The sequence below is a fragment of the Pongo abelii genome, chromosome X (genome assembly GCF_028885655.2).
Source record: "Pongo abelii isolate AG06213 chromosome X, NHGRI_mPonAbe1-v2.0_pri, whole genome shotgun sequence".
Taxonomy (NCBI): domain Eukaryota; kingdom Metazoa; phylum Chordata; class Mammalia; order Primates; family Hominidae; genus Pongo; species Pongo abelii.
This window is the reverse complement of record NC_072008.2, coordinates 161852676-161878655: the sequence shown is the minus strand read 5'-3', so window position 1 is coordinate 161878655 and position 25980 is coordinate 161852676. Positions and strand designations below refer to the sequence as shown.

General features: G+C 39.5%; 1 protein-coding gene across 4 annotated transcripts in view; it reads left to right on the top strand.

Annotated features, from left to right (window-relative positions):
* Positions 1-25980, top strand: part of CLIC2 (chloride intracellular channel 2) — a 108713-nt gene that overhangs the window by 52536 nt on the left and 30197 nt on the right. The window contains exon 1 of one of the 4 annotated variants that reach the window (XM_054545281.2): positions 14515-14760. The exons of 2 other annotated variants lie outside the window; for them this stretch is intronic. Coding sequence is in view for 1 of the 2 variants with exons in the window: in XM_054545280.2 (XP_054401255.1) it covers positions 22542-22616 (75 nt within the window). In the remaining variant the exon portion in view is untranslated. Of the gene's footprint in view, positions 1-14514; positions 14761-22518; positions 22617-25980 lie in introns of those variants that run through there. One more of the 4 variants, XM_054545280.2, reaches the window with a different exon arrangement.

Below are 25980 nucleotides of genomic sequence, written 5' to 3'. Positions count from 1 at the left end.
AGATTGTTCACTGTTGGCATATAGAAATGTCACCGATTTTTGTACGTTGATTTTGTAACCTGCAACTTTACTGAATTTATCAACTTTAAGAGTTTTCATTGGAGTGTTTAGGTTTTTCCAAATATAAGATCATATCATCTGCAAACAAAGTAATTTGACTTCCTCCTTTCCAATTTGGAAGCCTTTTTATTTATTTATCTTGTCTGATTGCTCTGGCTAGGACTTCCAGTACTATGTTGAATAACAGTGGTGAAAGTGGGCATCCTTGTTATGTTCCCAATCTTAGAGGACAGGCTTTCAGTTTTTCTCCATTCAGTATAATACTAGCTATGGGTTTGTCATATATGGCTTTTATTCTATTGAGGTGTGTTCCCTCTATACCCATGTTTTTGAGGGTTTTTTGTCATAAAGGGATGTTTAATATTATCAAATGCTTTTTCAGCAACAATTAAAATGATCATAAGGTTTTTGTTCTTCATTCTGTTGATATGATGTATTTCATTAATTGATGTGTGTATGTTGAACCATTCTTGCATCACTGGAATAAATTGCACTTGGTCATGATAAATGATCTTTCATTTTGTTTTTGTTTTCACTTTTAAGTACAGGGGTACATGTGCAGATTTGTTATATAGGTAAACTTGTGTCATGGGTGTTTGTTGTACAAATTATTTCATCACGCAGGTATTAAGCCTAGTACCCATTAGCTATTTTTTTTTTTCTGATCTGTTCCTTCCTCCCACCCTCCACACTCTGATAGGCCCTAGTGTCTGTTGTTTCCTTTTATGAGTCCATGTATTCTTATCTTTTAGCTGCCACTTGTAAGTGAGAATGTGTGTTATTTGGTTTTCTGTTGCTGCATTAATTTGCTAGGGATAATGGCTTCTAGCTCCATTCATGTTCCTATAATGGATATGATCTCATTCTTTTTTTTTAAAGTGAATTTATTTTAGTTACATAAATTACAAAATATCACTAAGTGAAAATAAAATCAATAAAAATCATCCATGATACCACCCACTTTAACATTTATGTGTATAGCCTTTTATGCTTTATTTCTTCACATATATAAATACATTCATCAAAAAGAGGTTATTTCATATATTAAGTTGGTGCAAAATTAATTGCACTTTTTGCCATTACTTTTAATACATTGTTTTGCAAACTATTTTTATTTAACAATATATTATGAATTTATTTCTATAACATTAAATATATTCTCTGTGTGTATGTGTGTCTTTGTTTCTTATGACTAAAAATTTTAAAATTAAGGTGTTATGTTGAGATACTTGAAGATACACATGCAGTTTTAAGAAATAATACAGAGAGATGCTGTGTGCCCTTTACCAAGTTTCCCTTAATGATAACATCTTGTAAAACTATAGTATGATAAGAAAACAGGACATTATTGACATTGAAGCAGTCAGATACAGAAGATTTTCATCACTACACAGATCCGTGTTGCCCTTTTAAAGCCACATCCACTTGTGTCTCATCCAGTCCCTCAACCATTAATCTCTTTTCTGCTTTGATAATTTTATAATGTCAAGAATGTTACATAAATGGAATAATACAGTATATCACCTTTTGCGATTGTCTTTTTTTCCCCCACTCAGCATAATTCCCTGGAACTTCATCCAAGTTGTTGTGTGTATCAACAGTTCGATCCTTTTTATTGCTGAGTACTACTCCATGATACTGATATGCCACAGTTTGTTTAATTATTCAGCTGTTGAAGGACATTTTAGTTGTCACTAGTTTTGGGTTATTACAAACAAGGCTGTATAAATCCTCTTTTACAGGTTTCTTTATGGACATAAGTTTTCATTTCTCTGAGATAAATGCCAAAGGGTCTAGTTGTTTGGTTGCATAGCAGCTGCATGTTTAGATTTGTAAGAAATTGCCAAAGTGCTTTCCAGTGTGGTCATACTATTTTACATTAAAACCAGCAATATTTCTGTGCATTCTTACCAGCATTTTGTGTTGTCACTATTATTATCTTAACTATTTTGAAAGGTGTGTAGTGACAATTTATTGTTTAAATTCGCATTTCCCAAAAGGCTAATAAAATTGAACATTTTATGTGCTTGTCATCTGCATGTCCTCTTCAGTGCAATGTCTGTCCATGTCCTTTGCTCATTTTCTTTTTTCCTTTTTTATTTTAGAGTATTTAATTGGCAAATAAAGATTGTATATATTCAATGTATACAACACAATGATTTTGTTTCTTTTTAAAAAAAATTATTTATTTTTCAATGGGTTTTTGGGGAACAGGTGAAGTTTGGTTACATGAATAAGATATATAGTAGTGATTTCAGATATATTGGTGCACCCATCACCCAAGCAGTATACGCTGTACCCAATGTGTAGTCTTTTATCCTCACTCCCCCACCCCTTTCTCTGAGTCTTCAAAGTCCATTGTATCATTCTTATGCCTTTGTGTCCTCATAGCTTAGCTCCCAATTATAAGTGAGAACATACCATGTTTGGCTTTCCATTCCTGAGTTACTTCACTTAGAATAATAGTCTCCAATTCCTTCCAGGTTGCTGCAAATGCCATTATTTAGTGCCTTTTTATGGCTGAGTAGTATTCCATGGTGTGTGTGTGTATATATATATATATCACATTTTCTTTTTTTATTATACTTTCAGTTCTTGGATGCATGTGCAGAACGTGCAGGTTTGTTACATAGGTATACATGTGCCATGGTGGTTTGCTGCACCCATCAACCCATCATCTAGGTTTTGGGCTCCATATGCATTAGGTAATGCTCTCCCTCTCATTTCCCCCCACTCCACAACAGGCTCCAGTGTTCCATGTGTTCTCATTGTTCAACTCCCACTTACGAGTGAGAACATGTGGTGTTTGCTTTTCTGTTCCTGTGTTAGTTTGCTGAGAATGATGGTTTCTATCTTCATCCATGTCTCTGCAAAGGACGTGAACTCATTCTCTTTTATGGCTGCATAATATTCCATGGTGTATCTGTGCCATATTTTCTTTGTCCACTCTATCATTGATGGCCCTTTGGGTTGGTTCCAAGTCTTTGCTCTTGTAAACAGTGCTGCAGTAAACATATGTGTGCATGTGCCTTTATGGTAGAATGATTTATAATCCTTTGGGTATATACCCAGTAACGGGATTGCGGGGTCGAATGGTATTTCTGATTCTAGATCCTTGAGGAATTGTCACACTGTCTTCCACAATGATTGAACTAATTTACATTCCCACTAACAGTGTAAAAGTGTTCCTATTTCTCCACATCCTCTCCAGCATCTGTTGTTTCCTGACTTTTTAATGATTGCCATTTTAACTGGTGTGAGATGGTATCTCATTGTGGTTTTGATTTGCATTTCTCTAATGATCAGTGATGATTATCTTTTATTCATATGATTGTTGGCCACATAAATGTCTTCTTTTGAGACGTTCATATCCTTCGCCCACTTTTTGATGGGGTTGTTTGGTTTTTTCTTGTAAATTTATTTAAGTTCCTTGTAGATTCTGGATATTAGCCCTTTGTCAGATGGATAGATTGCAAAAATTTTCTCCATTCTGTAGGTTGCCTGATCACTCTGATGACAGTTTCTTTTGCTGTGCAGAAGCTCTTTAGTTTAATTAGATCCCATTTGTCAATTTTGGCTTTTGTTGCCATTGCTTTTGTTGTTTTAGTCATGAAGTCTTTGCCCATGCCTATGTCCTGAATGGTATTGCCTAGGTTTTCTTCTAGGGTTTTTATGGTTTTAGGTCTTATGTTTAAGTTTTTAATCCATCTTGAGTTAATTTTTGTATAAGGTATAAGGAAGGTGTCCAGATTCCGTTTTCTGCATATGGCTAGCCAGTTTTCCCAGCACCATTTATTACATAGGGAATCTTTCCCCATTTCTTGTTTTTGTCAGGTTTGTCAAAGATCAGATGGTTGTAGATGTGTGGTGTTATATCTGAGGTCTCTGTTGCGTTCCATTGGTCTATATATGTGTTTTGGTACTAGTACCATGCTGTTTTGGTTACTGTAGCCTCGTAGTATAGTTTGAAGTCAGGTATCATGGTGTCTCCAGCTTTGGTTTTTTGTTTGTTTGTTTTTGTTTTTTGTTTTTGCTTCGGATTGTCTTGGCTATACAGGCTCTTTATTGGTTCCGTATGAAATTTAAAGTAGTTTTTTTATTATTATTATACTTTAAGTTTTAGGGTACATGTGCACAACGTGCAGATTTGTTACATATTCCAATTCTGTGAAGAAAGGCAATTGTAGCTTGATGGGAATAGCATTGAATCTACAAATTCCTTTGGGCAGTATGGCCATTTTCACAATATTGATTCTTCCTATCCATGAGCATGGAATGTTTTTCCATTTGTTGTGTCCTCTCTTATTTCCTTGAGCAGTGGTTTGTAGTTCTCCTCGAAGAGGTCCTTCACATCCCTTGTAAGTTGTATTCCTAGGTATTTTATTCTCTTTGTAGCAATTGTGAATGGGAGTTCACTCATGATTTGGCTATCTATTATGGGTGTATAGGAATGCTTGTGATTTTTGCACATTGATTTTGTGTCCTGAGACTTTGCTGAAGTTGCTTATCAGCTTAAGGCGTTTTTGGGCTGAGACAATGGGGTTTTCTAAATATGCAATCATGTCATCTACAAACAGATACAATTTGACTTCCTCTCTTCCTATTTGTATATGCTTTATTTCTTTCTCTTGCCTGATTGCCCTGGCCAGAACTTCCAATGCTATGTTGAATAGGAGTGGTGAGAGAGGGCATCCTTGTCTTGTGCCAGTTTTCAAAGGGAATATTTCCAGCTTTTGCCCATTCAGTATGATATTGGCTATGGGTTTTTCATGGATAGCTCTTATTATTTTGAGATATATTCCATCAATAACTAGTTGATGAGAGTTTTTAGCATGAAGGGATATTGAATTTTATCAAAGGCTTTTTATGCATCTGTTGAGACAATAATGTGGTTTTTGTCATTGGTTCTGTTTACGTGGTGTATTATGTTTATTGATTTGCATATGTTGAACCAGCCTTGTATCCCAGGGATGAAGCCAACTTGATCATGGTGAACAAGCTTTTTGATGTGCTGCTGGATTCAGTTTGCCAGTATTTTATTGAGGATTTTCACCATGTTTATCAGGGATATTGGCATGAAATTTTCTTTCTGTGTGTGTGTCTCTGCCAGGTTCTGGTGTCAGGATGAAACTGGCATCATAAAATGAGTTAGGGAGGGGTCCCTCTTTTTCTATTGTTTGGAATAGTTTCAGAAGGAATGGTACCAGCTCCTCTTTGTACCTCTGGTAGAATTTGGCTGTGAATCCATCTGATCCTGTGCTTTTTTGGTTGGTAAACTGTTAATTACTGCCTCAATTTCAGAACTTGTTATTGTTCTATTCAGGGATTGATTTCTTCCTGTGTCCAGGAATTTATGCATTTCTTTTAGATTTTCTAGTTTATTTGTGTAGAGGTGTTTGCAGTATTATCTGATGGTAGTTTGTATTTCTGTGGGATGAGTGGTGATATCCTCTTTATCGTTTTTTATTGTGTCTATTTGATTCCTCTCAGTTTTCTTCTTTATTAGTCTGGCTAGCAGTCAATCTATTTTGTTCATCTTTTCAAAGAACCAGCTCCTGGATTTATTGATTTTTTTGAAGGATTTTTCATGTCTCTATCTCCTTCACTTGTGCTCTGATCTTAGTTGCTTCTTGTCTTCTGCTAGCTTTTGAATTTGTTTGCTCTTGCTTCTCTAGTTCTTTTAATTGTGATGTTAGGCTGTTGATTTTAAATCTTTCCCACTTTCTGATGTGGGAATTTAGTGCTATAAATTTCCCTCTAAACACTGCTTTAGTTATGTCCCAGAGATTCCGGTATATTGTGTCTTTGTTCTCATTAGTTTCAAAGAACTTCTTTATTTCTGTCTTAATTTCGTTGTTTACCCAGTAATCATTCAGGAGCAGGTTGTTCAGTTTCCATGTAGTTGTGCGGTTTTGAGTGAGTTTCTTAATCCTGAGTTCTAATTTGATTGCACTGTGGTCTGAGAGACTGTTTGTCATGATTTCCATTCTTTTGCATTTGCTGAGGAGTGTTTTACTTCCAATTATGTGGTCAATTTTAGAATAAGTGTGATATGGCGCTGAGAAGAATGTATATTCTGTTTATTTGGGGTGGAGAGTTCTGTAGATGTCTATTAGGTCTGCTTGGTCTGGAGCTGAGTTCAAGTCCTGAATATCCTTGTTAGTTTTCTGTCTCGTTGATCTAATGTTGACAGTGGGGTGTTAAAGTCTCCCACTATTATTGTGTGGGAGTCTAAGTCTCTTTGTAGGTCTCTAAGAACTTGCTTTATGAATCTGGATGCTCCTGTATTGGGTGCATATATATTTAGGATAGTTAGCTCTTCTTGTTGCATTGATTCCTTGACCATTATGTAATACCCTTCTTTGTCTTTTTTGATCTTTGTTGGTTTAAAGTCTGTTTTATCGGGGACTAGGTTTGCAACCCCTGCTTTTTTTTTTCTTTCCATTTGCTTGGTAAATATTCCTCCATCCCTTTATTTTGAGCCTATGTGTGACTTTGCACATGAGATGGGTCTCCAGAATACAGCACACTGATGGGTCTTGACTCTTTATCCAATTTGCCGGTCTGTGTCTTTTAATTGGAGCATTTAGCCCATTTATATTCAAGGTTAATATTGTTATGTGTGAATTTGATCCTGTCATTATGATGCTAGTTATTTTGCCCATTAGTTGATGCAGTTTCTTCACAGTGTCGGTGGTCTTTACGATTTGGTATGTTTTTGCAGTTGCTGGTACCAGTTTTTTCTTTCCATGTTTAGTGCTTCCTTCTGGAGCTCTTGAAAGGCAGGCCTGGTGGTGACAAAATCTCTCAGCATTTGCTTGTCTGTAAAGTATTTTATTTTTCCTTCACTTATGAAGCTTAGCTTGTCTGGATATAAAATTCTTGGTTGAAAATTCTTTTTTTAAAGAATGTTGAATATTGGCCCCCACTCTCTTCTGGCTTGTAGGGTTTCTGCAGAGATATCTGCTGTTAGTCTGATGGGCTTCCCTTTGTGGGTAACCCGACCTTTCTCTCTGGCTGCCCTTAACATTTTTTCCTTCATTTCAATCTTGGTGAATCTGACGATTATGTGTCTTGCGGTTGCTCTTCTCAAGGAGTATCTTTGTGGTGTTCTCTGTATTTCCAGAATTTGAATGTTGGCCTGCCTTGCTAGGTTGGGGAAGTTCTCCTGGATAATATCCTGAAGAGTGTTTTCCAACTGGGTTCCATTCTCCCAGTCACTTTCAGGTACACCAGTCAAACGTAGGTTTGGTCTTTTCACATAGTCCCATATTTCTTGGAGGCTTTGTTTCTTTTCATTCTCTTTTCTCTAATCTTGTCTTCATGGTTTATTTCATTAAGTTGATCTTCAATCTCTGATATCCTTTCTTCCACTTGATTGATTTGGCTATTGATACTTGTGTATGCTTCACAAAGTTCTTGTGCTGTGTTTTTCAGCTCCATTAGGTCACTTATGTTCTTCTCTATACTGGTTTTTCTAGTTAGCAATTTGCCTAACCTTTTTTCAAGGTTCTTAGCTTCCTTGCATTGGGTTAGAGCATGCTCCTTTAGCTTGGAGGAGTTTGTTACTACCCACCTTCTGAAGCCTACTTCTGTCAGTTCATCAAACTCATTCTCCATCCAGTTTTGTTCCCTTGCTAGCAAGGAGTTATGATCCTTTGGAGGAGAAGAGGCATTCTGGTTTTTGGAATTTTCAGCCTTTTTGCACTGGTTTTTCCTCATATTTGTGGATTTATCTACTTTTGGTCTTTTATGTTGGTGACCTTCAGATGGTGACCTTCTGTGTGGACATCCTTTTTGTTGATGTTGATGCTATTCCTTTCTGTTTCTCAGTTTTGCTTCTAACAGTCAGGACCCTCTGCTGCAGGTCTGCTGGAGTTTGTTGGAGGTCCACTCCAGACCCTATTTGCCTGGGTATCACCAGCGGAGGCTGCAGAACAGCAAAGATTGGCTTCTGTTCCTTCCTCTGGAAGCTTTGTCCCAGAGGGGCACCTGCCAGATGCCAGCCGGAGCTCTCCTGTATGAGGTGTCTGTTGACACCTGCAGGGAGGGGTCTCCCAGTCAGGAGGCACGGGGGTCAGGGACCCACTTGAGGAGGCAGTCTGTCCCTTAGCAGAGCTTGATCACCATGCTGGGAGATCCACTGCTCTCTTTAGCACCAGTAGGCAGGAACGTCTAAGTCTGCTGAAGCTGCACCCACAGCCACCCCTTCCCCCTGGTGTTCTGTCGCAGGGAGATGGGAGTTTTATCTATAAGCCCTAACTGGGGCTGCTGCCTTTCTTTCAGAGATGCCCTGCCCAGAGAGAGGAATCTAGAGAGGCAGTCTGGCTACAACGGCTTTGCCGAGCTGCAGTGGGCTCTGCCTATTTCCAACTTTCTGGTGGCTTTGTTTGCACTGTGAGGGGAAAAGAGCTTACTCAAGCCTCAGTAATGGTGGACGCCCCTTCCCCTACCAATCTCAAGCATCCCAGGTCGACTTCAGACTGCTGTGCTGGCAGCAAGAATTTCAAGCCAGTGGATCTTAGCTTGCTGGGCTCCATGGGGATGGGATCCACTGAGCTAGACCACTTGGCTCCCTAGCTTCAGCCCCCTTTCCAGGGGAGTGAATGGTTCTGTCTCACTGGTGTTCTAGGCACCACTGGGGTATGAAAAAAAACTCCTGCAGCTAGCTTGGTGTCTGCCCAAATGGCCGCCCAGTTTTGTGCTTGAAACCCAGGGCCCTGTTGGCATAGGCACCGGAGGGAATCTCCTGGTCTGCTGGTTGCAAAGACTGTGGGAAAAGCATAGTATCTGGGCCAGAGTGCACCATTCCTCACGGCACAGTCCCTCAAGGCTTCCCTTGGTTAGGGGAGGGAGTTCCCCGACCCCTTGTGCTTCCTGAGTGAGGTGACGCCCCACCATGCTTTGGCTAACCCTCCTTGAGCTACACCCACTGTCTAACCAGTCCCAACGAGATGAGCTGGGTACCTCAGTTGGAAATGCAGAAATCACCTGTCTTCTGTGTTGATCTCACTGGGAGCTGCAGACCAAAGCTGTTCTTATTTGGCCATCTTGCCAGCCCCCAATTATTTCTTTTGCTATACAGAAGCTTTTTCATTTAATTAATTCCCATCTATTTAGTTTTGTTTGTGTTGCATTTGCTTTTGGGTTCTTGGTCATGAAGTCTTTGCCTAAACCAATGTCTAGAAGAGATTTTCCTATGTTTTCTTCTAGAACTTTTATGGTTTCAGGTCTTAGATTTAAGTCTTTGATTCATCTTGAATTATTTTTGTATAAGGCGAGAGATGAGGATCCAGTTTCATTCTTCTACATGTGGCTTGCCAATTATCCCGACATTATTTGTTGAATAGGGTGTCCTTTCCCCACTTTATGTTTTTGTTTGCTTTGTTGAAGATCAGTTGGCTACAAGTATTTGGCTATATTTCTGGGTTCTGTATTCAGTTCCATTGGTCTATGTGTCCATTTTTATACCAGTACCATGCTGTTTTGGTGACTATAGCCTTATAGTCTAGTTTGAAATCAGGTAATGAGATGCCTCCAGATTTGTTCTTTCTGCTTAGTCTTTCTTTGGCTATGTGGGCATTTTTGGTTTCATATGAATTTTAGAATTGTTTTTTCTAGTTCTGTGAAGAATGACAGTGGTATTTTGATGGGAATTGCATTGAATTTGTAGATTGCTTTTGGCAGTATGGTCATTTTCACAATATTGATTCTACCCATCCATGAGTATGGGATGTGTTTCCATTTGTTTGTGTCATCTATGATTTCTTTCAGCAGTGTTCTGTAGTTTTCTTTGTAGAGGTCTTTCACCTCCATGGTTAGGTATATTCCTGAGTTGTTTATTTTATTTTATTTTTTTGCAACTATGGTAAAAGGGATTGAGTTCTTATTTTATTCTCAGCTTGATCACTATTGGTATATAGGAGAGCTACTGTTTTGTGTACATTAATTTTGTATCCTAAAACTTTGATGAATTTATTTACCAGTTCTAGGAGCTTTTTGGATGAGTCTTTAGAGTTTTCTAGGTATACAAACATATCATCAGCAAACAGCAACAGTTTGACTTCCTCTTTACCAATTTGGATGCCCTTGATTTTTTTCTCTTTTCTGATTGCTCTGGCTGGGACTTCCAGTACTATCTTGAATGTAAGTGGTAAAAGTGAGCATCATTGTCTTGTTCCAGTTCTCAGGGGGAATGCTTTCATCTTTTCCCTGTTCAGTATAATGTTGGCTATGGGTTCATCATAGATGGCCTTTATTACCTTAAGGTATGTTCCTTCTCTGCCAATTTTGCTGAAGGTTTTAATCATAAAGGGATGCTGGATTTTGTCGAATGCTTTATATGTATCTATTGAGATGATCATGTGATTTTTGTTTTTAATTATTTCTATGTGGTGTATGACATTTATTAACTTGCAGATGTTAAATCATTTCTGCATCCCTGGTATGAAACTCACTTGATCATGGTGGATTATCTTTTTGATATGCTGTTGGATTTAATTAGCTAGCATTTTGTTAAGGATTTTTGCATATATGTTCATCATGAATATTGGTCTGTAGTTTTCTTTTTTTGTTATGTCCTTCCCTGGTTTTGGTATTAAGGGGATACTGGCCTCATGGAATGATTTAGGGATAATTTCCTTTTTATCCAATGGAATAGTGTCAATAGGATTGGTACCAATTCTTCTTTGAATGCCAGATAGAATTCAGCTGTAAATCTGTCTGGTCCTGGACTTTTGTTGTTGTTGTTGGCAATTTTTAAATTATCATTTTAATGTTGCTGCTTGTTATTGGTGTGTTCAGAGTTACTATAACTTCCTGGTTTAATCTAGAAGATCTTTATATTTCCAGGAATTTATCCTCTTCTCTAGGTTTTCCAGTTTATGCATGTAAAGACGTTCATAGAAGCCTTAAATAATTTTTTGTATTTCTGTCGTATCAGTAGTAATATCTCTCATTTCATTTCTAATTGAGTTTATTTGGATCTTCTCTCTTCTTGGTTAATCTCACTAATTGTCTATCAATTTTATTTATCTTTTCCAATAACAAGCTTTTGTTTCACTTATCTTTTGTGTTTTGTTTGTTTGTTTCAATTTCATTTACTTCTGCTCTGATCTTTATTTCTTTTCTTCTGCTGGGTTTGGGTTTGGATTGCTTTTGTTTCTTCAGTTCTGTGAGGTGTGACCTCAGATTGTGTATTTGTACTCTTTCAGAGTTTTTGATGTAGGCATTTAATACTATGAACTTTCCTTTTAGCACCACTCTGCTAGTTAATACTGAGTGTCAACTTGATTGGATTGAAGGATACAAAGTATTGATCCTGGGTGTGTCTGTGAGGGTGTTCCCAAAGGAGATTAACATTTGAGTCAGTGGGCTGGGAAAGGCACACCCACCCTTAATCTGATTGGGCAGCATCTTATTAGCTGCCAGCATGGCTAGAATATAAAGTAGGCAGAAAAATATAAAAAGGTGAGACTGACTTAGCCTCCCAGCCTACATCTTTCTCTTGTGCTGGATACTTCCTGCCCGCAAACATTGGACACCATGTTCTTCAGTTTTGGGACTTGGGCTGGTTCTCCTTGCTCCTCAGCTTACAGACAGCCTGTTGTGGGACCTTGTGATCATGTTAGTTAATACTTAATAAACTAATAGGATATATATATATCCTGTTAGTTCTGTCCCTCTAGAGAACCCTGACTAATACAGCCACTTTTGCTGTATCCCAGAGGTTTTGATAAGTTGTGTCACTGTTATCGTTCAGTTCAAACAATTTTTTATTTACATCTTGATTTCATTGTTGACCCAACAATCATTCAGGAGGTTATTTAATTTTCAGGTATTTGTGTGGTTTTGAGGATTCCTTTTGGAGTTTATTTCTAATTTTATTCCACTGTGTTCTGAGAGAATACTTGATATAATTTTGATTTTCTTAAATTTACTGAGACTTGTTTTGTGCCCTATCATGTGGTCTATCTTGGAGAATGTTCCATGTGCTGATAAATAGAATGCATATTCTGCAGTTGTTGGGAAGAATGTTCTGTAAATATCTGTTAAGTCCATTTGTTTTAGGGTATAGTTTAAGTTGATAGTTTATTTGTTGACTTTCTTTTTTGATGACCTGTCTAGTGCTGTCAGTAGAGTCTTAAAGTCCTCCACTATTATTGTGTTGCCATCTATCTCATTTCTTAGGTCTAGTAGTAATTGTTCTATAAATTCAGGAGCTCTGGTGTTAGGTGCATATATATTTAGGATTGTGATATTTTCCTGTTGGACTAGTCCTTTTTATCATTCTTTAATGTCTCTGTTTGTCTTTTTTAACTGCTATTGCTTTAAAGTTTGTTTTGTCTGATATAAGAATAGCTACTCCTGCTCACTTTTGGTGTCCATTTGCATGGAATATCTTTTTCCACCCCTTTACCTTAAGTTTACCTGAGTCCTTATGTGTTAGGTGAGTCTCCTGAAGACAGCAGAAACTTGGTTGGTGAATTCTTATCCATTCTACCATTCTATATCTTTTAAGTGAGGCATTTAGGCCATTTACATTCAATGTTAGTACTGAGATGTGAGGTACTATTCTATTCATCATGCTATTTGTTGCCTCAATACCTTGGTTTTTTTTTTCATTGTGTTATTGTTATATAGATCCTGTGAGATTTGTACTTTAAGGAGGTTCCATTTTGGTGTATTTCAAGGATTTGTTTCAAAATTTAGAGCTCCTTTTAGCAGTTCTTGTATTGCCAGCTTGGTAGTGGTGAATTCTCCCAGCATTTGTTTGTCTGTAAAAGACTGTATCTTTTCTTCATTTATGAAGCTTAGTTTCACTGGATACAAAATTCTTGGGTGATAACTGTTTTGTTTAAGGAGGCTAAAAATAGGACCCCAATTCCTTTTAGCTTGTAGGGTTTCTGCTGAGAAACCTGCTGTTACTCTGATAGGTTTTCCTTTATAGGGTACCTGATGCTTTTTCCTCATAGCTCTTAAGATTCTTTTGTTTGTCTTGATTTTAGATAAACTGATGACTATGTGCCTAGGCAATTATCTTTTTGTGATAAATTTTCCAGGTGTTCTTTGAGCTTATTTTATTTGGATGCCTAGATATCTAAAGGCTGGAGAAGTTTTCCTCGATTATTCCCTCAAATATGTTTTTCAGACTTTTAGATTTCTCCTCTTCCTTGGGAACATCAATTATTCTTAGGTTTGGGTGCTTAACATAGTTCCAAGCTTTTTGGAGGCTTTGTTCACTTTTTTTGTTTTTTAATTATTTTTTCTTTGTCTTTGAGGGATTCGGTTAATTTGAAAGCCTTATCTTCAAGCTCTGAAGTTCTTTCTCCTGCTTGTTTGATTCTACTGCTGAGACTTTCCAGTGCGTTTTGCATTTCTATAAGTGTGTCCTTAATTTCCAGACGTTGTGGTTGTTTTTTATTTATGCTACCTATTTCATTGAAGATTTCTGCTTTCATATCATTGAAGATTTTTCCTTTCATATCCTGTATCATGTTTATGATTTTTCTTTAAGTTGGAGTTCACCTTTCTCTGATGTCTCCTTGATTAGCTTAATAATCTACCTTCTGAATTCTTTTTCTGGCAATTCAGGTATTTTGTCTTGGTTTGGATCCATTGCTGGTGAGCTGGTGTGATCTTTTGGGAGTGTTAAATTACCTTGTTTTGTTGTATTACCAGAACTGATTTTCTGGTTATTTCTCACTTGCTTAGACTATGTCAGAGGGAAGATCTGGGAGAGGCTGTTCAAATTCTTTTGTCCCATGGGGTGGTCCCTTGATGTGTTGTTCTCTCACTTCCTCTAGAAATCGGGCTTCCTGAGAGCCGAACTGCGATGATTGTTTTTGCTCTTCTAGGTCTAGCCATCTAGTGGAGCTACTGGCTTCAGGCTGGTACTGGAGAGTATCTGCAAAGAGTCCTGTGATATGACCCATCTTCATGTCTTTTGGCCATGGATACCAGCACCTGCTGTGGTAGAGATAGCAGGGGAGTTAAGTGGATTCTGTGAGAGTCTTTGGTTGTATTTTTATTTAATGTGCTGGATTTGTATTGGTTGGCCTCCAGCCAGGAGGTGGTGCTTTCAAGAGCACATCAGTTGTAGTACTCTAGGGAGGAAGCAAACTTTCCCTAGGGTCACCTGGTTAAGTATTCACATTTCTCAGGTGGTGGGCAGAGCCATAGAGCTCCCAAGAGATTATGTCCCTTGTCCTTGGCAACCAGGGTGGGTAGAGAAAGACCACCTAGTGGGGGCAGGGTTAGGCATGTCTGAGCTCAGACCCTTCTTGAGTGTAGCTTGCTGTGGCTGCTGTAGGGGATGGGGATGTGGTTCCCAGGCCAATGGAGTTATGTTCCCATGGGGATAATAGCTGCCTCCGCTGAGTCATACAGGTCACCAAGGAAACAGGGGAAAGCTGGCAGTCACAGGCTCACCCTGCACCCGTGCAGCCTGCAGCCCTAAAGGCCAGTCTTACTCCCACTGTGCCCCCTCAACAGCACCGAGTCTATTTCTGGGCATCTGGTGATCAAGGCTGAGAACTTGCCCCAGACCACCAGCCTCCCAGCTAAAAAGCAAGGAGACTCACAGTTTTTCAGCATCTCAGGGAGCATGCAGCAGTGCTCCAGTTCCTTCAAAGGGTCTGTGGATTCTCTCAGCTTCCCTGGAATGTTGCTGTGGTAGTTCTTGGAGCAGAAGATCATGATGTGAGCCTCCACACCTCTCTGTCTGTCCAAGTGGGAGCTGCAGGCTAGTGCTGCCTCCTTTCTGCCATCTTAATGATCTTATTCTTTTTTATGGCTGCATCATATTCAATTGTGTATATGTACCACATTGTCTTTATCCAGTCTACCATTGATGGGCATTTAGGTTGATTCCATGTTTTTGTTATTGTGAATAGTGCTGCAGTGAGCATGTGTGCATGCATCTTTATGATAAAATAATTTATATCTCTTTCGGTAGATACCCAGTAATAGGATTGCTGGGTAAAATGGTAGTTCTATTTTTAGGTCTTTAAGAAAATGTCACACTGCTTTCCACAATAGTTGAACTAATTTAGACTCCCACTTAACAGTGTATGTGTTCCTTTTTCCCTGCAACTTTGACAGTATTTTTTTTTTTTACCTTATTTATATAGAGAGGTGGCATTTTGCCATGTATCCTGGGCTGGTCTAGAACTCTTGGGCTCAAGTGATCCATCCTCCCTCCGTGGCATCCCAAAGTGCTAGGATTGCAGGCATGAGCCATGGTGCCCAGCCTATTTTTGACTTTTTAATCATAGCCATTCTGACTGGTGTGAGATGGTGTCCCATTCTGGTTTTGATTTGAATTTCTCTAATTATCAGGGGTGTTGAACTTTTTTTTCATATGCTCATTGGCCACATGCATGTCTTCTTTTGAAAAGTGTCTATTCATGTTATTTGCCCACTTTTTAATAGGCTTTTTCTTGTAAATTTGTTTAAGTTTCTTATAGATGCTGGATATTAGGTCTTCATCAGATGCATATGGAAAAACATTCCATGTTCATGGATAGGAAAGATAAATATCATTAAAATGGCCATACTGCCCAAAGCAATCTATAGATTCAATGCTATTCCTATCAAACTACCAATGACATTCTTCACAGAACTAGAAAAAACTATTTTAAAATTCATATGGAATCACAAAAAGAGCCCAAATAGTCAAAGTAATCCTAAGCAAAAAGAACAAAGCTGGAGGAATCACCTTGCCTCACTCAAAACTATACTACAGAGCTATGGTTACCAAAACAGCATGGTACTGGCACAGAAACAGACACATAGAACAATGGAACAGAATAGAGAGCCCAAAAATAAGGCCACACACCTACAACAATCTGATCTTTGACAAGCCTGACAAAAACAAGCACTGGGGAAAAGACTCCTTATTCAATAAATGGTGCTGGGATAATTGGCTAGCCCTATGCAGGAGATTTAAAATGGACCCCTTTCCTACACCATATACAAAAATAAACTCAAGATGGGTAAAGTACTGAAATGCAAAATGCAAAATTGCAAAAACCGTGGAAGAAAACCTAGGCAATACCATTCTGGACATAGGAACAGGCAAAGATTTCATGATGAAGACACCAAAAGCAATTGCAACAAAAGGAGAAATTGACAAATGGGGTCTAATTAAACTTAAGAGCTCCTACACAGCAAAAGAAACTATCAACACAGTAAACAGACAACCTACAGAATGAATGATCATTTTAATGTGTTGTTGAATTCAGTCTGCTAGTATTTATTGACAATTTTTGCAACAATAATCATATGGTTTGGCTGTGTCCCCACCCAAATTTCATCTTGAATTATAGCTCCCATAATTCCCTCATGTTGTGGGAGGGACCCAGTGGGAGATAATTGAATCATGGGTGCAGTTTCCCCCATACTGTTCTCATGGTAGTGAATAAGTCTCACAAGATCTGATAGTTTTATAAGGGGAAATCCCTTTCACTTGGCTCTCATTCTCTTCTCTTGTCTGCTGCCATGTGAGATGTGCCTTTCACCTTTTGCCATGATTTTGAGGCCTCCCCAGCCACAAGGAACTATGAGTCCATTAAACGTCTTTCTTTTGTAAATTGCCCAGTGTCGGGTATGTCTTTATCAGCAGCATGAAAATGGACTAATACAGTAAATTGGTACCAAGAGTAGGATGCTACTGAAAAGATACCCAAAAATGTGGAAGCGACTTTGGAACTGGGTAATAGACAGAGGTTGGAACACATGGGAGGGCTCAGAAGAAGACAGAAAAATGTGGGAAAGCTAGGAACTTCCTAGAGACTTGTTGAATGGCTTTGACCAAAATGCTGATAATGATATGGACAATAAAATCCAGGCTGAGGTGGTCTCAGATGGAGATGAGGAACTTGCTGGGAACTGGAGCAAAGGTGACACTTGTTATGTTTTAGCAAAGAGACTGGCAGCATTTTGTCCCTGCCCTAGAGATTTGTGGAAGTTTGAACTTGAGAGAGATGATTTAGGGTATCTGGCAGAAGAAATTTCTAAGCAGCAAAGGATTCAAGAGATGACTTGGGTACTGTTAAAAGCATTCACTTTTAAAAAGGAAACACAGCATAAAATTTCAGAAAATTTGCAGCCTGACAGTGTGAAAAGAAAATCCCATTTTCTGAGGAGAAATTCAAGCCAGCTACAGAAATTTGCATAAGTAACAAGAAGCAGAATGTTAATCACCAAGACAATGGGGAAAATGTCTTCAAGGCATGTCAGAGACTTTTGTGGCAGCCCCTTCCACCACAGGCCCTGAGACCTAAGAATGAAAAATGATTCTGTGGGCTGGGCCCAAGGTCCCTCTGCTGTTTGCAGTCTAGAGACTTGGTGCCCTGCATCCCAGCCACTCCAGGCATGACTAGAAGGGGCCAAAGTATAGCTCAGGCTGTGCCAAGCCCCAAGCCTTGGCAGCTTCCATGTGGTGTTGAGCCTGCAGTGCACAGAAGTCAAGAATTGAGGTTTGGGAACCTGTGCCTAGATTTCAGAGAATGTATGGAAATGCCTGGATGTCCAGGCAGAAGTTTGCTGCAGGGGTGGGGCCCTCATGGAGAACCTCTGCTGGGGCAGTATGGAAGGGAAATGTGGGGTTGGAGCCCCCACACAGAGTCCCCACTGGGGTACTGCCTAGTGTAGCTGTGAGAAGAGGGCCACCATCCTCCAGACCCCAGAATGGTAGATCCACTGACAGTTTGCACCATGTGCCTGGAAAAGCCACAGACACTCAATGCCAGCCTGCGAAAGCAACCAGGAGAGAGGCTGTACCCTGCAAAGCCACAGGGGCAGAGCTGCCCAAGGAAACAAAGTGAGAAAAATGCAAATGCAAGTGTCAGGATGGACCAAGTGGCCAGGGCATAGCCAATCCATTCAGTGATCTCACTGGGGAAATAGGCTTTAGAAACATACATAAACAAGCCACCTTGTGGATTCCTATAGGTTATTTTTCCAGGCTTCCTGACCTGGCACTATATACAGTCACTATAAATGTTGATTTCCATTCCCAAAATAAACAAGAAGACACCTAAGCTAAACCTTATAAACCCAAGACAATGGGAATCCACCTCTTGCATCAGCATGACCCAGATGCAAGATGTGAAGTCTAAGGAGATCATTTTGGAGTTTTAAGATCTGACTGCCCTGCTGGATTCCAGACTTGCATAGAGCCTTTATCCCCTTTGTTTTGGCCAATTTCTCCCATTTGGAATGACTTTATTTACCCAATGTCTGTACCCCCATTGTATCTAGGAAATAACTAACTTGCTTTTGATTTTACTGGTTCATAGATGGAAGGGACTTACATTGTCTCAGATGAGACTTTGGATTGTGGACTTTTGAGTAAATGCTAAAATGAGTTAAGACTTTGGGGGACTGTTGGGAAGGCATAATTGGTTTTGAAATGTGAAGACATGAGATTTAGGAGGGGCCAGGGGCAGAATGATATGGTTTGGCTGTGCCCCCACCCAAATTTCATCTTGAATTTTAACACCCATAATTCCCTCATGTTGTGGGAGGGACCCAGTGGGAGATAATTGCATCATGGGGACAGTTTCCCCCATACTGTTCTCATGGTAGTAAGTCTCATGAGATCTGATGGCTTTATAAGGGCCCCTTTCACTTGGCTCTCATTCTCTTCTCCTATCTGCTGCCATGTGAGATGTGCCTTTCCCCTTCTTCCATGATTATGAGGCCTTCCCAGCCACGTGGACCTGTGAGTCCATTAAACCTCTTTTTTTTTTTTTTTTTTTTTTGTAAATTGCTCAGTCTCATGTATGTCTTTATCAGCAGCATGGAAACAGAATAATACAAATATTTATCAGTGATATTGGCCTATAGTTTTCTTTTTTGATGTGTCTTTGGTTTTGGTATCATGGTAATACTGGCCTTGTAGAGCGATATTAGAAGTATTTTCTCCACCTCTAATTTTCAGAACAGTTTGAGTAGAATTGGTGTGAGTTCTTTATTTTTATTTGTTTATTTTTGAGACAGAGGCTCACTCGTGTTGCCCAGGCTGGAGTGCAGTGGCTCAATCTTAGCTCCCTGCTACCTTGACTTCCCAAGCTCAGGTGATCCTCCTACCTCAGTCTCCTGAATAGCTGGGACTACAGGCACGTGCCACCATGCCTAGATAATTGTTTATATTTTTAGTAGAGACAGAGGGTTTTTTTTACTTATATCTTATTGTACTGTCTATGTCTCAAAACGTTGTTGTAGTTATTATTTTTGATTGGTTCATCATTTAGTCTTTCTACTTGAGAGTAGTTTACAAACCACAGTTACAGTATTATAATATTCTGTGTTTTTCTGTGAGTTTTATACCTTCTGGTGATTACTTATTGGTCATTAACCTTATTTTTTTTTCTGATTGAAGTACTCCCTTTAGCATTTCTTGTAGGGTATATCTGGTGTTGATAAAAAGCTCTCAGCTTTCATTTGTCTGGGAAGATTTTTATTTCTCCATGTTTGAAGGATGTTTTTGCTGGATATACTATTCTAGGGTAAAAGTGTTTTTCTTTCAGCACCTTCTCTGTGTCATGCCACTCTCTCCTGGCCTGTAAGGTTGCCACTGAAAAGTCTGCTTCCAGACACATTGAAGTGCCATTGTATGTTATTAGTTTCTTTTCTCTTGCTGCTTTTAGGATCCTTTCTTTATCCTTGACCTTTGAGAGTTGGACTATTAAATGCCCTGAGATAGTCTTTTTTGGGTTAAATCTACTTGGTGTTCTGTGACATTCTCGTACTTGCATATCAATGTCTTTCTCTAGGTTTTGGAAGTTCTCTGTTAATATCCCTTGAATAAACTTTCTATCCTATCTCTTTCTCTACCTCCTCTTTAAGGCCAATAACTCTTAGATTTGCCCTTTTGAAGCTATTTTGTAGATTTCATAGGCATGCTTTATTCTTTCTTATGATTTTTTTTCTTTTTTCTCGTCTGTGTGTTTTAAAATAGCCTGCCTTCAAGCTCATTAATTCTTTCTTCTGCTTGATCAATTCTACTATTAAAAGACTTTGATGCATTTTTCGGTATGTCAATTACATTTTTCAACTCCAGAATTTCCGCTCGATTCTTTGTTTTTTTCTTTTATTATTATACTTTAAGTTTTAGGGTACATGTGCACAATGTGCACGTTAGTTACATATGTATACATGTGCCATGTTGGTGTGCTGCACCCATTAACTCGTCATTTAGCATTAGGTATATCTCCTAATGCTATCCTTCCCCCCTCCCCCCACCCCACAACAGTCCCCAGAGTGTGATGTTCCCCTTCCTGTGTCCATGTGTTCTCATTGTTCAATTCCCACCTATGAGTGAGAATATGCGGTGTTTGGTTTTTTGTCCTTGCGATAGTTTACTGAGAATGATGATTTCCAATTTCATCCATGTCCCTACAAAGGACATAAACTCATCATTTTTTATGGCTGCATAGTATTCCATGGTGTATACGTGCCACATTTTCTGAATCCAGTCTATCATTGTTGGACATTTGGGTTGGTTCCAAGTCTTTGCCATTGTGAATAGTGCCACAATAAACATACATGTGCATGTGTCTTTATAGCAGCATGATTTATAGTCCTTTGGGTATATACCCAGTAATGGGATGGCTGGGTCAAATGGTATTTCTAGTTCTAGATCCCTGAGGAATCGCCACACTGACTTCCACAAGGGTTGAACTAGTTTACAGTCCCACCAACAGTGTAAAAGTGTTCCTATTTCTCCACATCCTCTCCAGCACCTGTTGTTTCCTGACTTTTTAATGATTGCCATTCTAACTGGTGTGAGATGGTGTCTCATTGTGGATTTGATTTGCATTTCTCTGATGGCCAGTGATGGTGAGCAATTTTTCATGTGTTTTTTGGCTGCATAAATGTCTTCTTTTGAGAAGTGTCTGTTCATGTCCTTCGCCCACTTTTTGATGGGGTTGATTCTTTTAAGTTATTTCAATCTCTTTGTTAAGTTTATCTGATAGAATTCTCTGTGTTATCTTGATTTTTTTTTAGTTTCCTCAAAACAGTTATTTTGAATCTTTGTCTGAAATGTCACATATCTCTATTGCTCCAGGATTGGTCCCTAGTGCCTTATTTAGTTCATTTGGTGAGGTCATATTTTCCTGGATGGTCTTGATTCTTATGGATGTTTATCTACATCTGGGCATTAAAGAGTTAGGTATTTATTGTAATCTTCACAGTCTGGGCCTGTTTGTACCCATCCTTCTTGGGAAGCCTTTAATTTGGCTTTCCTGCTCCACCTCTCTTCTCTTTTGCCCAATTTATTTTAAGACAGAGTCTCACTCTGTTGCCCATGCTGGAGTACAGTGGCATGATCTTGGCTCACTGCAACCTCTGCCTCCAGGGTTCAAGCAATTCTCCTGCCTCAGCCTCCGAAGTAGCTGGGAATACAGGAGCCCACCACTATGCCCAGCTAATTTTTAGTAGAGATGGGGTTTCATCATGTTGCCCAGGCTGGTCTCGAACCCCTGACCTCAAGTGATCTGCCTGCCTCAGCCTCCCAAAGTGCTGAGATTACAGGCAACAGCCACCACATTCGGCATCTCTTGCCCATTTTTAAAGTTGGGTAGTTAGTTGTTGAGTTGTGTTCTTTATTTTTTTTTTATATGTTATGGATACAAGACTTTTTTTTTCTTAATAATTCTTTTGAAAAGCAGGAGATTTTAGTTTTGCTGTATCCCAGCTTATTGAATTTTTCTCTTCTCTCCCTCCTCTGAATTCCAGTCACATTGATCTTCTTTCAGTTCTTTATACATGCCATGCTCAAGCCTATTGCAAGACCTTTGCACATGTTATTCCCTGTTTAGAATGCCCTCTTCATGCCCATTCATCTAATTAGCTGTTACTTATCCTTTGAACTCAGTTTAAATGCTACTTCCTCAGAGAAGGCCCTCCCTGACAGACCCCACATAGATTTCTCTGAGTTTCTCTGTTATACACTCATAAAATGCACTTCTTTTCTTCAAATAATTTATCTCTGTTTAAAACTGAGAGTTAATTTGGGGGAATATTTTTATTTTAATGTCTGGTGTGTATATATATATATGTATATGTCTGGTGTGTGTTACACACATAATTTGTTCAGTGAATATTCATTGGGCAAGTAAATGAATAAGTGAAGAATAGAGGGTCCACCAGTAAACTCAAGTGCATATAAAATTTCAAAGCAGAAAAGTGTTTTCAATCAGTAGAAAAAATGATGGTTGATAGTGTTTGGATAGTTCTCCTTGCCCAAATCTCATGTTAAATTTTAATCCCCAATTCTGGAGTTGGGGCATGGTGGGAAGTGTTTGGGTCATGAGGGCAAACCTCTCATGGCTTAGTGCTGCCCTCATGATAGTGAGTAAGTTCTCATGAGATCTGGTTGTTGTAAAGTGTGGCATCTCATCCCCCACTCTTTCTCTCTCTTGCTCCCGCTTTCGCCATGTGAAGTGTCTGCTCCCAGTTCAACTTCTGCTATGAGCAAAATTTCCCTGAGGCCTCCCCAGAAGCTGAGCAGATGCTGGTGCCATGTTTGTACAGCCTGCAGAACTGTGAGCCAATTAAACCTCTTTTCTTATAAATTTCCAGTCTCAAGTATTTCTTTAGAGTAATGCAAGAGTGACCTAATACAATGATGTATCAGGCTGTGTTTGCAATACTATAAAAAAAATCTGAGCTTGGGTAAATTATAAAGAAAAGAAGTTTAATTGACTTAGAGTTCTGCAGATATTACAAGAAGCATGGTGCTGGCATCTGATTCTGGTGAGGGCCTTAGGAAGCTTACAATCATGGTGGAAAGTGAAGAGGGAGCAGGTGTCTCACATGCTGAAAGTGGGAACAAGAGAGCAAGGGGGAGGTGCCACATACTTTCAACAACCAGATCTTGAGTGAACTAACTGAGCAGGAACAAACTTGTTACCAAGGTGATGGTGCCCACCCCCAGGATCCAATCACCTCCTACCAGGCCCCACCTCCAACATTGGAGATTACATTTCAGCTTGAGATTTGGAGGGGACAAATATCCAAACCATATCAGATGGATTTATTTAATGAAAGGCATAAGACTATTAACTATTTGTAAAAATTTAAAAATACTAAAGAAGTCCTCATACACTTCTTACACAAAAACAGAATCCAAATAAATGAAACAAATGCAAAAATTAAACCATGATGGTACTAGAAGAAAACATGATAGAAAATCCTTATGGTAAATCAAAATATAAAAATAAAGTAAGGAAATATGTTTTTTGTAATCTCGATGTATATAAGCAGATCAGAAAAGCCAGACCACATAGAGAAAAAGCATGGTAGATCTCATGTAAATTTAAATTTTACATAATCCATGTTTTTAAAATTACATGTAACATATATCACAAAGAGTTAATGTCTTTAATATACAAATAATTTTTCCAAACAATAAGAAAAGGTCATTACCTTCATAAAAAAATTAAAAACTGGAGGGCAGCCAAGATGGCCGAATAGGAACAGCTCCGGTCTATAGCTCCCAGCGTGAGTGACGCAGAAGACGGCTGATTTCTGCATTTCCATCTGAGGTACTGGATTCATCTCACTAGGGAGTGCCAGACAGTGGGCGCAGGACAGTGGGTGCAGTGCACCGTGCGCGAGCTGAAGCAGGGCGAGGCATTGCCTCACTTGGGAAGCGCAAGGGGTCAGGGAGTTCCCTTTCCTAGTCAAAGAAAGGGGTGACAGACGGCACCTGGAAAATCGGGTCACTCCCACCCCAATACTGCACTTTTCCGATGGGCTTAAAAAACGGCGCACCAGGAGATTATATCCCGCAGCTGGCTCGGAGGGTCCTACGCCCACGGAGTCTCACTGATTGCTAGCACAGCAGTCTGAGATCAAACTGCAAGGCAGCAGCCAGTCTGGGGGAGGGGCGCCTGCCATTGCCCAGGCTTGAGTAGGTAAACAAAGCAGCCTGGAAGCTCGAACTGGGTGGAGCCCACCACAGCTCAAGGAGGCCTGCCTGCCTCTGTAGGCTCCACCTCTGGGGGCAGGGCACAGACAAACAAAACGACAGCAGTAATCTCTGCAGACTTAAATGTCCCTGTCTGACAGCTTTGAAGAGAGCAGTGGTTCTCCCAGCATGCAGCTGGAGATCTGAGAATGGGCAGACTGCCTCCTCAAGTGGGTCCCTGACCCCTGACCCCCGAGCAGCCTAACTGGGAGGCACCCCCCCAGTAGGGGCCGACTGACACCTCACACGGCCAGGTACTCCTCTGAGACAAAACTTCCAGAGGAACAATCAGACAGCAGCATTCGTGGGTCACGAAAATCCACTGTTCTGCAGCCACCGCTCCTGTTACCCAGGCAAACAGGGTCTAGAGTGGACCTCTAGCAAACTCCAACACACCTGCAGCTGAGGGTCCTGTCTGTTAGAAGGAAAACTAACAAACAGAAAGGACATCCACACCAAAAACCCATCCGTAAAGCTCTCCTCAGCAAATGTAAAAGAACAGAAATTATAACAAACTGTCTCTCAGACCACAGTGCAATCAAACTAGAACTCAGGATTAAGAAACTCACTCAAAACCGCTCAACTACATGGAAACTGAACAACCTGCTCCTGAATGACTACTGGGTACATAACGAAATGAAGGCAGAAATAAAGATATTCTTTGAAACCAACGAGAACAAAGACACAACATAGCAGAATCTCTGGGACACAGTCAAAGCAGTGTGTAGAGGGAAATTTATAGCACTAAATGCCCACAAGAGAAAGCAGGAAAGATCCAAAATGGACACCCTAACATCACAATTAAAAGAACTAGGAAAGCAAGAGCAAACACATTCAAAAGCTAGCAGAAGGAAAGAAATAACTAAAATCAGAGCAGAACTGAAGGAAATAGAGACACAAAAAACTCTTCAAAAAATTAATGAATCCAGGAGCTGGTTTTTTCAAAGGATCAACAAAATTGATAGACTGCTAGCAAGACTAATAAAGAAGAAAAGAGAGAAGAATCAAGTACACTCAATAAAAAATGATAAAGGGGATATCACCACCGATCCCACAGAAATACAAACTACCATCAGAGAATACTACAAACACCTCTATGCAAATAAACTAGAAAATCTAGAAGAAATGGATAAATTCCTTGACACATACACCCTCCCAAGACTAAACCAGGAAGAAGTTGAATCTCTGAATAGACCAATAACAGCATCTGAAATTGTGGCAATATCAATAGCTTACCAACCAAAAAAAGTCCAGGACCAGATGGATTCACAGCCGAATTCTACCAGAGGTACAAGGAGGAACTGGTACCATTCCTTCTGAAACTATTCCAATCAATAGAAAAAGAGGGAATCCCCCCTAACTCATTTTATGAGGCCAGCATCATCCTGATACCAAAGCCGGGCAGAGACACAACCAAAAAAGAGAATTTTAGACCAATATCCTTGATGAACATTGATGCAAAAATCCTCAATAAAATACTGGCAAACTGAATCTAGCAGCACATCAAAAAGCTTATCCACCATGATCAAGTGGGCTTCATCCCTGGGATGCAAGGCTGGTTCAATACACACAAATCAATAAATGTAATCCATCATATAAACAGAACCAAAGACAAAAACCACACGATTATCTCAATAGATGTAGAAAAGGCCTTTGACAAAATTCAACAAGGCTTCATGCTAAAAACTCTCAATAAATTAGGTATTGATGGGATGTATCTCAAAATAATAAGAGCTATCTATGACAAACCCACAGCCAATATCATACTGAATGGGCAAAAACTGGAAGCATTCCCTTTCAAAACTGGCACAAGACAGGGATGCCCTCTCTCACCACTCCTATTCAACATAGTGTTGGAAGTTCTGGCCAGGGCAATTAGGCAGGAGAAGGAAATAAAGGGTATTCAATTAGGAAAAGAGGAAGTCAAATTGTCCCTG